The sequence below is a fragment of the Anoplophora glabripennis genome, unplaced genomic scaffold (assembly GCF_000390285.2).
Source record: "Anoplophora glabripennis isolate ALB-LARVAE unplaced genomic scaffold, Agla_2.0 scaffold929, whole genome shotgun sequence".
Lineage (NCBI taxonomy): Eukaryota > Metazoa > Arthropoda > Insecta > Coleoptera > Cerambycidae > Anoplophora > Anoplophora glabripennis.
In genome coordinates, this window is record NW_019417110.1 from 146,888 (window position 1) to 159,047 (window position 12,160).

General features: G+C 32.6%; 1 protein-coding gene across 1 annotated transcript; it reads left to right on the top strand.

The window, feature by feature from the left end:
- The first annotated feature begins 1,227 nt into the window (after window positions 1-1,227).
- Window positions 1,228-11,824, top strand: LOC108914174 (F-box-like/WD repeat-containing protein TBL1XR1). The gene is made up of 6 exons (XM_018719908.1): window positions 1,228-1,472; window positions 1,525-1,818; window positions 3,217-3,497; window positions 3,555-3,707; window positions 6,949-7,140; window positions 11,131-11,824. Exons 1-6 carry the CDS (start codon window positions 1,415-1,417, stop codon window positions 11,629-11,631), a joined length of 1,479 nt encoding a protein of 492 aa, XP_018575424.1. The 5' UTR covers window positions 1,228-1,414; the 3' UTR covers window positions 11,632-11,824.
- Window positions 11,825-12,160: the final 336 nt, after the last annotated feature.

Below are 12,160 nucleotides of genomic sequence, written 5' to 3' on the forward strand. Positions count from 1 at the left end.
TCGTGCTTATCTTATATTTCGACAACGGAAAGCTTTCATCTGAAACATATTTTCAATAAAGTGCACCACGCCTACTTGAAATTAAACCGTTTTCAAAATAAACAAAACACGCATGCTATCTCTCAGGACTGCACATAGATGATCGAGCTTTCATCGAAATTCACACACATACCGAACTATTTATTTCGCGACTTGTAGACAAACGCCTGTGAAAAGATTTGGCCGGTTCCGTTTCCCCATCACTTTCCGAAGAATCCTCACCCGTGGGTGATGGACCACCCATATTTTTAGCACTCTCGCTACCCGACGCCATACTATAATGCCGACATTTTCATTTTTTTCTACTTTATTTATAAACAGGAGCAGCATTTACTTCTGTACGTACACCACAGATGGAGCCAATAGTCTCACACTTTCCCGGTCACTGGCACAAGTGTTGCCATATTTTCGCTGCTATAAAATTGTATTAAAATAAACATGCTCACCTACATAGGTATATAACAAATTAAAAAGAATTACTGCATTTCCAGATTTATTACAGTATTTTATATATTATTTGCTGTTCATTGAACAATGAAAATTATTATTTTTTATACAATTTTAACATAAATAACAAATTTAAAAAAAAATAAGTAAATACTCAATTAAAACTTCTTCCAAGTTCAGAATAAGTATTAACTAATGCAGTAGAGATAACATTGATATCATGTATTTTAAAATCTTAATCTATAATAGAAATTATATCAATTTTCAATTAATAGAAAATATAAACAAAACTCATCCCTAGGCATAATATTAAGCTAATTTATGTGGCAACGATGGTTATATGTTTATATCAGTTACGGCACGATAGCTACAGATACAGTGCCACAACCACACCACACGTATAGTCCAGTACAATCGCTGTTAAATTTTCTGTGCAAAATAAAATTTTCAAAATGATATTGTCAACAGTTGTTTTTTTTTTGTTAACTTCCAAAATAATAACAATCGTGCAATGATTAACGATGACATTTTTTATTTAGAATAATTTTAAAAAATAATGAAACCATCTATCCTGAAAACTGACGTGTTTTGGTCAGCAGCTGATTCCTAATCTATACTTGCTCTATTGTCAAGTCAAGGACTCTAAAAAATCCTTACTCTGTTCTGTCTGTTCTACTCTAGTATGTTCTGTGAGATTCATTGGTCAATGGTTTAACAACCGTCTCGTCCGTGTATTGTATTGGTTAAAAAAGATAAATTGTCGACAAATACCATTACTTATACTTACCATTCTTGATGTATGTTTTGTGTACTTTTTGGTATCTATAAGTATTTGAGTTTGATCTAATATTCACATATTCTGAATTGTTTTATTAATTAAAAAATTTAAACAAACAAACCCATAAATGTTCGAATAAACTATTGCAAAATGAGTTTCTCAAGTGATGAAGTAAATTTTTTAGTTTATAGATATTTGCAGGAATCAGGTAAAAACTACAGTCTTATTTACTTGAAAAATTCTGAGTATTACTTTTTCAGGTTTTCAACATTCTGCTTATACATTTGGCATTGAATCACATATATCACAGTCAAATATCAATGGGGCCCTCGTTCCTCCAGCGGCATTGCTGAGCATATTACAAAAAGGACTGCAATATACAGAAGCCGAAATCAGTATTGGGGAAGATGGTACAGAACAAAGGTTGGTGGAAAGTTTAAGTTTAATTGATGCTGTTATGCCAGATGTTGTGGCAAGTAGACAAAATCAGCAAAATCAACAAAAAGCTATTAAAGCAGAAGCTTCAGAGGGCAATGGTGAAGAAAGTAATACTAGTAAGTTGCATTTTTCCTTTACTTATTTATACTTTTCCTGATAAGTATTAAGAGTATGATTAACACCAAAATTATAGACATTTGTAGTGCATAATATAATAAAGCAACAGATTGTTGACTCAATAAACATTGCCAATGTATTAATTTTTAAATACAATTGCCATAATGTAATGGACAGAGAGTGCATAACATCACTAGTTTTCGAGATATAAGTTGATATTTAAAAAACTATCACATTTACTCAATTATTTCTGAAACTATTTGATTTGGCATATAAAACCTGGGCTAAAAATATTAATTAAATGTACATATTTACTAATAAAACAGTAGTAGGAAACTGGAAAGCATCTCTGAAATTCCGAGGACATTGAGTATATTGGAAAGAGCTACCGAAATTTTCGCCCCTTTGTGAGACCTCATAAATTTACTCCAAATGTGTGCCAAAAGATAGTCTATGATGAGACTTGAGTTGTATATAAGTTTTAGCTTGAGGCTGCATTTTGTTTTCAAGTTACGGTTGATTAAAGTTGTCATTTTTACATGGATTGTTATAGGGTTTTCAAAGTCGCTGATTTAAACTCAAAGGTTCGTTAATCTCTATGACTTCAGATTCTGGTAAAGGTCTTCAGAAACCTTTCCCAGAAAGGTTGACGAAATCATTGATTTAAAATCAAAGGTTCGTTAATCTCTATGACTACAGGTCATTTGGAAGTCAAAGAATTAATCTTGAACTGTTAGTTTACTATGTTATATCAGCAAGATATATCGCCAATTTGAAGGAAGTATGTAAGTCTCTAATTTCAATTTAGTAGTTGGTTGACCTGTATCACGTCAGATTCAAGCTCAATTGGGATTAATAACGAAACCATGAAAAAAAATCACAATGTATTAATCACAAATTCCTAACCTATCTTCGAAATTCTTCATTTTTCTGAAGCTTTTCAGTCATTTCATGAAGACCGAAGGGTGATAAAGCAATTCTAATAGCAAATTCGTGCTCAGCGCTAAAAAGTACTTCGGAATACATATGCCACGTGAAGTACAAGCGATTTTTTTTTAGCGGTGTAACCTCGATCCAACAATCCATGTAAAAATGACAACTTCAATCAACCGAAACTCGAAAACGAAATGTAGCCTCAAGCTAAAACTTATAGACGATTCAACTCTCATCATAGACTATCTTTTGGCACCCATTTGGAGTAAATTTACGAGGTCTCACAAAGGGGCGAAAAATTAGGCTTTTTTTCGGTCGCTCTTTGATTGATGTATTTATTTCCTAACAATCTCTAATAGGAAAAAAAATCAGTTCTAATTTTGTAGAAATAATAGTTTATCATTGCATTTTTTTATTCAAAATTTCAATTCTTATTTTTCTAAAATAACATTTTTTATGTTCAGCTGTAGTATCCAGCCAAAATGAAATAATGGAAGTGGACTCCACCATAGAGATCCCATCTTCCAAAGCCACGGTACTTCGCGGTCATGAATCTGAAGTATTTATCTGCGCCTGGAATCCAACAACTGACCTTCTTGCCAGTGGATCAGGAGACAGTACAGCTCGAATTTGGGACATGTCTGATAATACCGCCAGTCCAAACCAGTTAGTGCTTCGACATTGTATTCAAAAGGGAGGCACTGAAGTTCCAAGCAATAAAGACGTTACATCTCTCGATTGGAATGTATGTCCTCTGTTTTATTTTGAATATATAACCAACGTACAAAAAAATTGTTTATAGTGTGATGGAAGTTTACTTGCAACAGGCAGCTACGATGGATATGCTCGAATTTGGACGACCGATGGACGGTTGGCCAGCACATTAGGTCAACATAAGGGGCCTATATTTGCTCTTAAATGGAACAGGAGAGGCAACTATATACTTTCAGCGGGAGTAAGTAGATTCATTTATAGAACGTATAAAACTATTAAGTCAGCTTCAAGAGATTTTGAAACCTACCGTGAACAGAATAGTAACTCATATCTTCAAAATTTTAGAGAAATTAATTTCAAACTTTAAAGGATTATAGAAATTCTTTTATTAAAGATAATCATATTTTTTTTCAGTTTGGCTTGTTTTTGGCCATGTCATCAAATGTGAAAACATGTTAAAAATTGTGGTAGTAGTTTTAGAAAAATAAAGTAAGTTTCTATAGTCTTCATGTAAAGAAATGTCGCTTTACAAAAATATACTAAAAAAATCATCAGAATCATATTACAAAAATAGTGCAAATAATGCTTAATGAAAAATAAAATAAAAAAATGTAATGGAATAATGTTTTATAAAATACAATACTGGCAAGTTACAAAAATAATCAGGGTCAGCATCTACTGTTTTGTCAGTTTTGAACTACTGTTGAATTTCCTTTTAAAAACAACAGTCCATATAACTTCGTTATCAATGGAGTGCGTGCTATTGTGTAGTCTTGGATTAATGACAGATTCTTCGCCCACATTTTGTTTTCTGCAATTTCAGTATAATACATTCTTATATTCTGTCAAAATAATTTACGGAAGTTGTCATTTTAATGGAAAGTTGGTAGCACTGTACTCTACTCTGACGCGAAGTTTGAATACGATCTTTTAAGTAGTTTGTTAATTTTGTTAGTACACCTAAAGTGTGTTCTGCAATTTTTTCTATGTAAAGGTACGTACACATTTGCGCTCCGAGCAACCCATGTGGTGTGCGCGCCGCATGTTCGTTGCTCGTCCAATGTTCGTTTGAACTATTCATTTCGAAGAACCTTCCACGATCCAAAGAAAACCCACAAACATTTTAGTAGACATTTTGCACTGTAGAATAAATGATCATGTCTCTGTCGCGAGATAAAAATTACACCATTTCGGTGATGAGTGGTGCTTTTTTGTTAATGGCAAGTTTGTGCAAAAAGAAAAGGAAACAGTGACGTTGGTGGCACACTATCCTGTTAAAAAAACGGAATGGTACTGAGATTATGATGAACTTGAAGTCGCAAGCAATAAGCGGTCAATATAAGAATTTTACTGGAATGTCACCGTCTGACTTTGAGAATCTATGGTTTCTTAAAATAATATTTATGTTGAGGATCCTACAGACTCGAGGTGGATCGTGATGCACCGTGTGCGCGCGGTTCGTGCACAACTCAAAAACCCCGTATTAATCTAGAGAACTTGCTGCAAACGCGCGGCGCGCGCTCGGAAGGGAGCGCAGGTGCATACACACCTTAACGTTATTGAATAAAGAGTTTACCCAAAATTTTGTGGTATCAATGGAATTTCTTGTGCCTGATCATTGAAGATGTTGGATTTTGCACCATGATAATGCACCATCACAAAAATTGATAATTATTGTGAATGAATTTTTGACCAAAACCCAACAAATGTCATTGAGCAGCCACTGTATTCACCAGACATGGCCACTGCTGGCTTTTCCTCTTTCACAAATTCAAATTACCACTTGATGGAACACATTTTGAGTCAATAGAAATAAAGATATCACTGAAGGAGTTGGAAATCTATTATCTGAAAATGTATTTAAAAAGTACATTGGCGATTGAATTGTTCTTTGGAAAAAGTGTGCTTCAAATGGAATCTATTTTGGAGACAAACTAAATTTTGATGATTAATTAAATATATTGTGTTTTATCGACAAATTCTGGATACTTTTTTAACAGAATGTATGTATATCTATATTCAGATATTATTTTCATAATGTTAGGCTGGGAAAAGTTAATATTTACTTACTAGAGTTTACTCCATGATACTTTTTTACAATAGAATTTCAATGAGAAAATCTATTTGATTTGTTTCATTCTAATTCCTTATCACCCGTTTCATATCCATAACATATACTAGATATGTCCTTATTTTTGTTAAAAAAGCTTAGATTGAATTCATTATTAAATATATTCCGATATTGCCTGTTGATTTCAATTTCGAATGCATTATTCTTATTTCATCTATTTTAGGTATAGGCAGTACCAGTACAGTTTTCGCAAATTTAAACCGTAGTCAAGGTACATATAACTAGAATCTTTTCTAGTGTAATGAGATAGGATGACAGGAAAAAGTTTTAGGTGCATCCTTACTGTATCGATATTTTCTATGGCCTGTTTTCGTGCTTACCTCTTATCTGAAATAATGTATTATCGTTTTTAAAAGTGGCAGTGACCCACTTTTCAAAATGCCTAACATTTGTGAAAACATTTGCTTATTAATACACTTCATGGCACCAACTACATGAAATTAATTTTCTCCAAATTAATTTCGTTACAATGGCACCCTATAATTTGTTTCTTTTCATCTTGCTTCATGCATCATGCTATAAAGTCCCATTAACAAATGTGGTTCCCCAAAATCCCTTTAAAATATTTTGTCTCATTCTTCCTGATGACTTTGGTGTTTTTCCTTGGTTTCCCGTTTTTCATCTTTTTTTTCTCATTACCCGTTTCTATGTGCTTAACCCTAACTCAAATTAAAGTGTTTTTTAATTTATCTGCCCAATTTTCCTTATTACTCTTTTTTCTACAAGTTGGCCATCAGCAGCTCTTGACTTAGTAGGAACATTTAAAGTGATAGCTACGGTTTTAAAAACGTAATATAAAATAAGTTTGTGATATTTAGTTCGTACACTCCAAATGAATATTGTTGTTGTTTTATAATAGCTGTAATATATTTTCGATAAAGCATTTCACAGAAGTTTAAATCTGATTCTGAATTGTAACAAATTCTACTCCAAAAGTGTTTATTTTTATTGTATTTGCAGTTAAAACATAAGTTAAATATATTACATTTGTCACAACTTGCTTACTTACCTGAAATGGCTTTATTTTCGAATTTTAATTTAATATTTCCTCACTGCAACTTGCAATAGTGCTTAAAGCTAACTAATATTCCTTGGATACTCTTTGACTTATTTGTAAAGTTAAATAATTATTATATAAAGCATGTTACAATGCAATTCGGAAGAAATATATTTTAGGAAAGGAAAATTTAAATTCAGTTACGATAGTTCTTTAGGGAAACATGAAAAATATGACATACTATATTTGTAATTATAACAAAACTAATTAGTGTCAGAACAATAATATATACCTCATATTTCCTTTCAGAATGCTTCTTCAATATTAATTTTTTCAAATTAATCTCTGTATTAGGTTGACAAAACAACTATAATATGGGATGCTGCAAGTGGGCAATGTACTCAGCAGTTCAGTTTTCATTCTGCTCCAGCATTAGATGTTGACTGGCAGACGAACACATCTTTTGCTAGTTGTTCCACGGATCAATGCATACACGTTTGTAAATTATCCATGGATAAACCTATCAAATCCTTCCAGGGCCATACGGTATGTAAAATTTGAGAATGTATACTGTTTTTTTTCTATCTAGATCAAAATATTTATTCTTGCAAAGTGACGGAATCAAGTTTAGTTCAAGACTTCCATTTTTATTATTGTCTATTTACCTTAGGGCTTTTTGCAAATTGTGATCGGATTAACCATATTATTAGGATCAGTTCAGAAAGGGAACTGAAGAGACTTAAAAATTATTCGAAAAGTGATCGAGTTAATCACATTTTGATCACACGATCAATCAATCAAGTGGATCAGCTATTTTACCAAACCTTACAATTTACACAGTTTGTTGATTCAATCAGAGTTCATGCATTGTTCTGTGTTAGATCATAGAATAACACACTAAAAATGTATGCTCGACTTCGGACATTTTGCCCTGCTCGGTTCAGAAGCAGTTACCCGTACTCAGATACATCCTTAAAATGGAAAAACTGCTGTTAGTGAACAGCTTGATCTAAGATTATAGTTTCTGAAATTCCCTCTTGATATTGATTGTGATTCTGAATACAGCTTATTAACCTTTGTAAATCATAAAATAAGTTCACAATCAAAATGGATAAAGTTGTCACAAAAATAAAAAAAATAATATGTTTAAGAGCTCTTTCTGGAAATAACATCACACCAAAATTTACAAACCATTAAAAATAGACCCCAATTTCAAAGCGAATTTCCTCCTGAATAGCTAATCTCATTGTGATGATTTTTTTATATTGGATTTATTCCATAGTAATGACACTAAGGTAGAAATTTTTAATGAAATTTCGTTTTCAGTGGTACACAGGGTGGTTCCCCCAAAATTGCGAACACTGCCTCATCTTTTTCTGTTTTTCGTCTCTGTTATTAATTTATACTAATTTATTCTCAACATTTAAAAAGTTGAACATAGCAGTAATAATAAAATAATTAGTGACAAGACTGCATAGCGCTATTGCAGTATAAAAATACAGTAGAACCTCGATTACCTGTATGCGAGTTTTACTTCCATCAGCTGGGAATTTGTTTTCAAGTGTTTTTATAATTTTTTTTTTAATTCGGAGATGTAACTACCACACGCAGCTAATATGCTAGGTGAATTTATATTTGTTAATTTTTGCCTGTTTAAGATGTGTTTTTCCCTTGCGTTATCGATTAAGGAGGTATATCGGGGTCCGAGTTAAGTGAGGAGCGCAGGGGGGTCCTATGCTTTTCTTATGGGTCTAAGACCTGCTGCCAATTTGAAAAAATTGAATTCTACTGAAATTATTTGCGATAAACATTATCTGCATAGCAAAGAAATCTACTCATATACACATAGCATACATATTGACTAATTAACAACATAAAAATATCATATTTAAGTAGTTTTAAATCATATTTAATGAACGAATAAAGACTATGTAGATGTGGCAACAGCGCTAATAATTGACTAGCAGTTGTACACACTGCGAACCTACAGACCTTGGACTTCGGAGATATTGCGTGTCAAATTCGGGTAAAGATGTGTACGCGTTCAAAAATTTATTGTGTGTAAACTATGTACAATATAATTATTATATATAAGATTTGTATCCTTTATTTAAAATCCATAAATCATGTGAACTGGTAAAACAACGAGAATTTAGTTCTAAAGAAATGAAATGACACTCACGCCCATCTCTCGTCCAAGTCAAAGAAAATGTTGAATGCAATTTTGAAGGTTCTGTGATAGAAATTACATTAATAATAATAAATTGCCTTTATTGAATCCTCATATGTAAATACATTAATTGAGCAGTTGTGGATAATTTATTGTTGATAACAATATACATGGGATTTAGGAAAAATGTATATGTTTGAAATCAATTTCGTTTTTATCAAGTCTTTCAAATGTATTCCCTCCTTGCTGTCAGCTGATTGCGATGTTGCCACATTAATCCTCAAGTCAGACATAAATGCAATTATTGGTTTCTGTTTCTAATTAATGCAGCTGTACTATGTTCAAAACTTACATTAGTTTTACATCAAAAATAAGATAATACTGTTTCACAATTTCTACGTTTTTTCTGTTATGGGCAAAAAAAAAGCCGCACCGTCCATCTTCGCCATATAAACCTATGTTAAAATGAACAAACAACAATATCTCAAAATCTAAATTCAAAAAAAATTTCAAAAAAATATGACGCACAGAGGGAGCACTGGCTAATACGCTATATAAATTTCAAGTACATCTGTGCATTTGAGTAAATCCGATATACCTCCTTAATATACTACATATTACAAAATTTAAGTTGTATCCGGACACATTCGTGTATGTATAATAATAATAATAATAATAATAATTAAAAATTTCTAAGTTTACTTTATCGGTATTTACGTCAGCTCGCAAGTCTTTACGTATATGTAAAACAAAAATGAGGATACTTAAGGTAGTTATCACTTAAATGGACACTATTTGAAATAATTACAAAACTTTCAGTATAATTAGTTATGCATTCAACACCCGAGTTAGAAAGACATTGACGAGGGAGCGTTCATTATGTGTTTTTCTACCTCGGGTGTCGAATACGGTAAAATCGAAGAAAGTGATGTACATGTCTTCTTGGAATTCTATCTCAACAAGTATCATAGGGACTGTATCTGTTGTTGAGTGAAACTTAAAAGATATGTTTTAACCATTTAACAAATATTGGAAATTTTAACCAAATTATTTTGTATGTATATATGAATGTACATACAAAATAAATATTCTTCCAGTTTATCATAGGCGGGATTTCACCCAAATCATTAAGGGGGCAAAGATCTCTCACCTTAGCCTTAACTAAGAATCTTTGATCTGCCTCTATTGTTCTCAGACTAGGCTATATGGGGGCAAACACGCATTTAAAACCACTAGACCTGCCCTGACGTTCATTTCGGTTCTTATTGGGTCTAAAGCTGCTACGGATGGAACTGCTCCTGCTCATTCAATTATCTGTGACGTCCAGTCCCAAAAGGCACAAATAATTGAGGTTCTACTTAACCTATGTGATTCTGAGCTAATTTTTCAAGAATAATTGTATCAAAATATAAAAGATAATGGAAAAAAAAGCTAACCTCTTAATTTATATAAATATTTATGACTAGAGAGCGGACAATGTGTGACTTTAACCCGAAGAATAGGTCAAATTTTGGTAGAGATGTGTACGCGTTCAAAAATGTATTGTGTATAAACTATGCAAAATATAATTATTATGTATAGCAAATATATCGTATTATCCTCGCGAAGATTTGTACCCTTTATTTAAAATCCATAAATCATGTGAACTGGTTAAATAACAAGAAAATAATTAAGTTAATTTAGTTCTAAAGAAATGAAATGACACTCGTGCCCATCTCTAGTCCATCCATCGACATCGGTTGCGTTTATCGAATTCCTATTGGTCAGAATCCAAACTGCAGCCCTGTTATGAATGGAGCGTGAGTTGGACTATTCTATCATGTGCGTCGTCTGAGGATATTCGTTACATTGACTCCAAATTTCCAATTAAAAGAACGACACTATTTTTAACCGAACTTTATTTAATAAATATGTAGTATACAATTTCAGATTTTCTAAATATTTTATAACGCCTAAAAATGTATGTACCTTGGAATTTTCGTGAATTATCACGTACATTTCCGATGCATACCCGACACGCCACTGCGTCATGGGTAATGTATCTAGGTTTATGAATGACATATCTATGTTCAAGGTTAAAGTCACAAATTGTCCGCTCTCTGTTTATGACATTTTCCCAAAATTATTTCTGTGGCAATTACATATGAGGTTATATTTCTTCTATGAAATTCATTATAAAATTTTTCACAGAGATGTATTTGAGTCACTTAAGATTGCTTTTCTGTTATCAAGATGTTAAAAAATGTTACTCATATACTAGAAAATCTACTTTGAAATTGATGTTTAATGGTTCATTAATTTTTAATTTTTATGGGAAATATATACCTATAAATTTTTTAATATTAATATTTAAAATGTTTTTTTAGAATGAAGTAAATGCAATAAAATGGGATCCACAAGGTCAGTTACTGGCATCTTGCTCTGATGATATGACTCTGAAAATATGGTCTATGAAACACGATACTTGCGTTCACGACTTACAAGCCCATTCTAAAGAAATATACACTATAAAGTGGTCACCGACAGGGCCCGGCACACAGAATCCTAATATGAATTTGATACTGGCTTCGGCCAGTTTTGATTCTACTGTAAGACTGTGGGATGTGGAAAGGGGTGCATGTATTCACACTCTAACTAAACATACCGAGCCCGTTTATTCAGTAGCATTCAGCCCAGACGGAAAATTCCTGGCCAGCGGCAGTTTTGATAAGTGTGTTCATATTTGGTCCACGCAATCTGGGCAGCTGGTTCATAGCTACAAGGGAACTGGTGGCATATTTGAAGTGTGTTGGAATTCTAGAGGTGATAAAGTCGGTGCCAGTGCCTCTGATGGTAGTGTTTTTGTTCTAGATTTACGCAAATTATAAATATTTTAATCGTGTAGATACATTTTTATATATTTTTTAATTGCCTACCTGAAATAAGTAAGACCTATTTAATAGTATTCTATTTTGTTAAGTCTGACCTACATTTTATTTTAGTGTACGACTGTATGACATATTATTCTATTCTTATTTTCCTGTATCGAGATATTGATTATGAAATATATATTTATTTGCATTCAGATTTTATTTTTACATATTTTTTTCATAAATAAATGCAGTGTTCACATTCAAATGAATTTAAAAGATTGAAAAAAAAATGATTATTAACTAAAAACGCTTACCTGATGCTGAACTTGTGAAATAATGTTACTATTTAAAAAAATGTATAGTAATCCCTCGTTATACGCGGTTTTGCCTATCCGCGGTTTCGCTTTTCCACGATTTCACGCTAGGAGGCGCTTACGCGGGTCGCGTCCTCTGCGTCATCGTCGGTAGCCTGTCGAAACGTGTTTGTTGCGTCGGACGTCCAGAATGCTGTCGGTAGATTTACTTATTAAATCGCAGAGTTTGT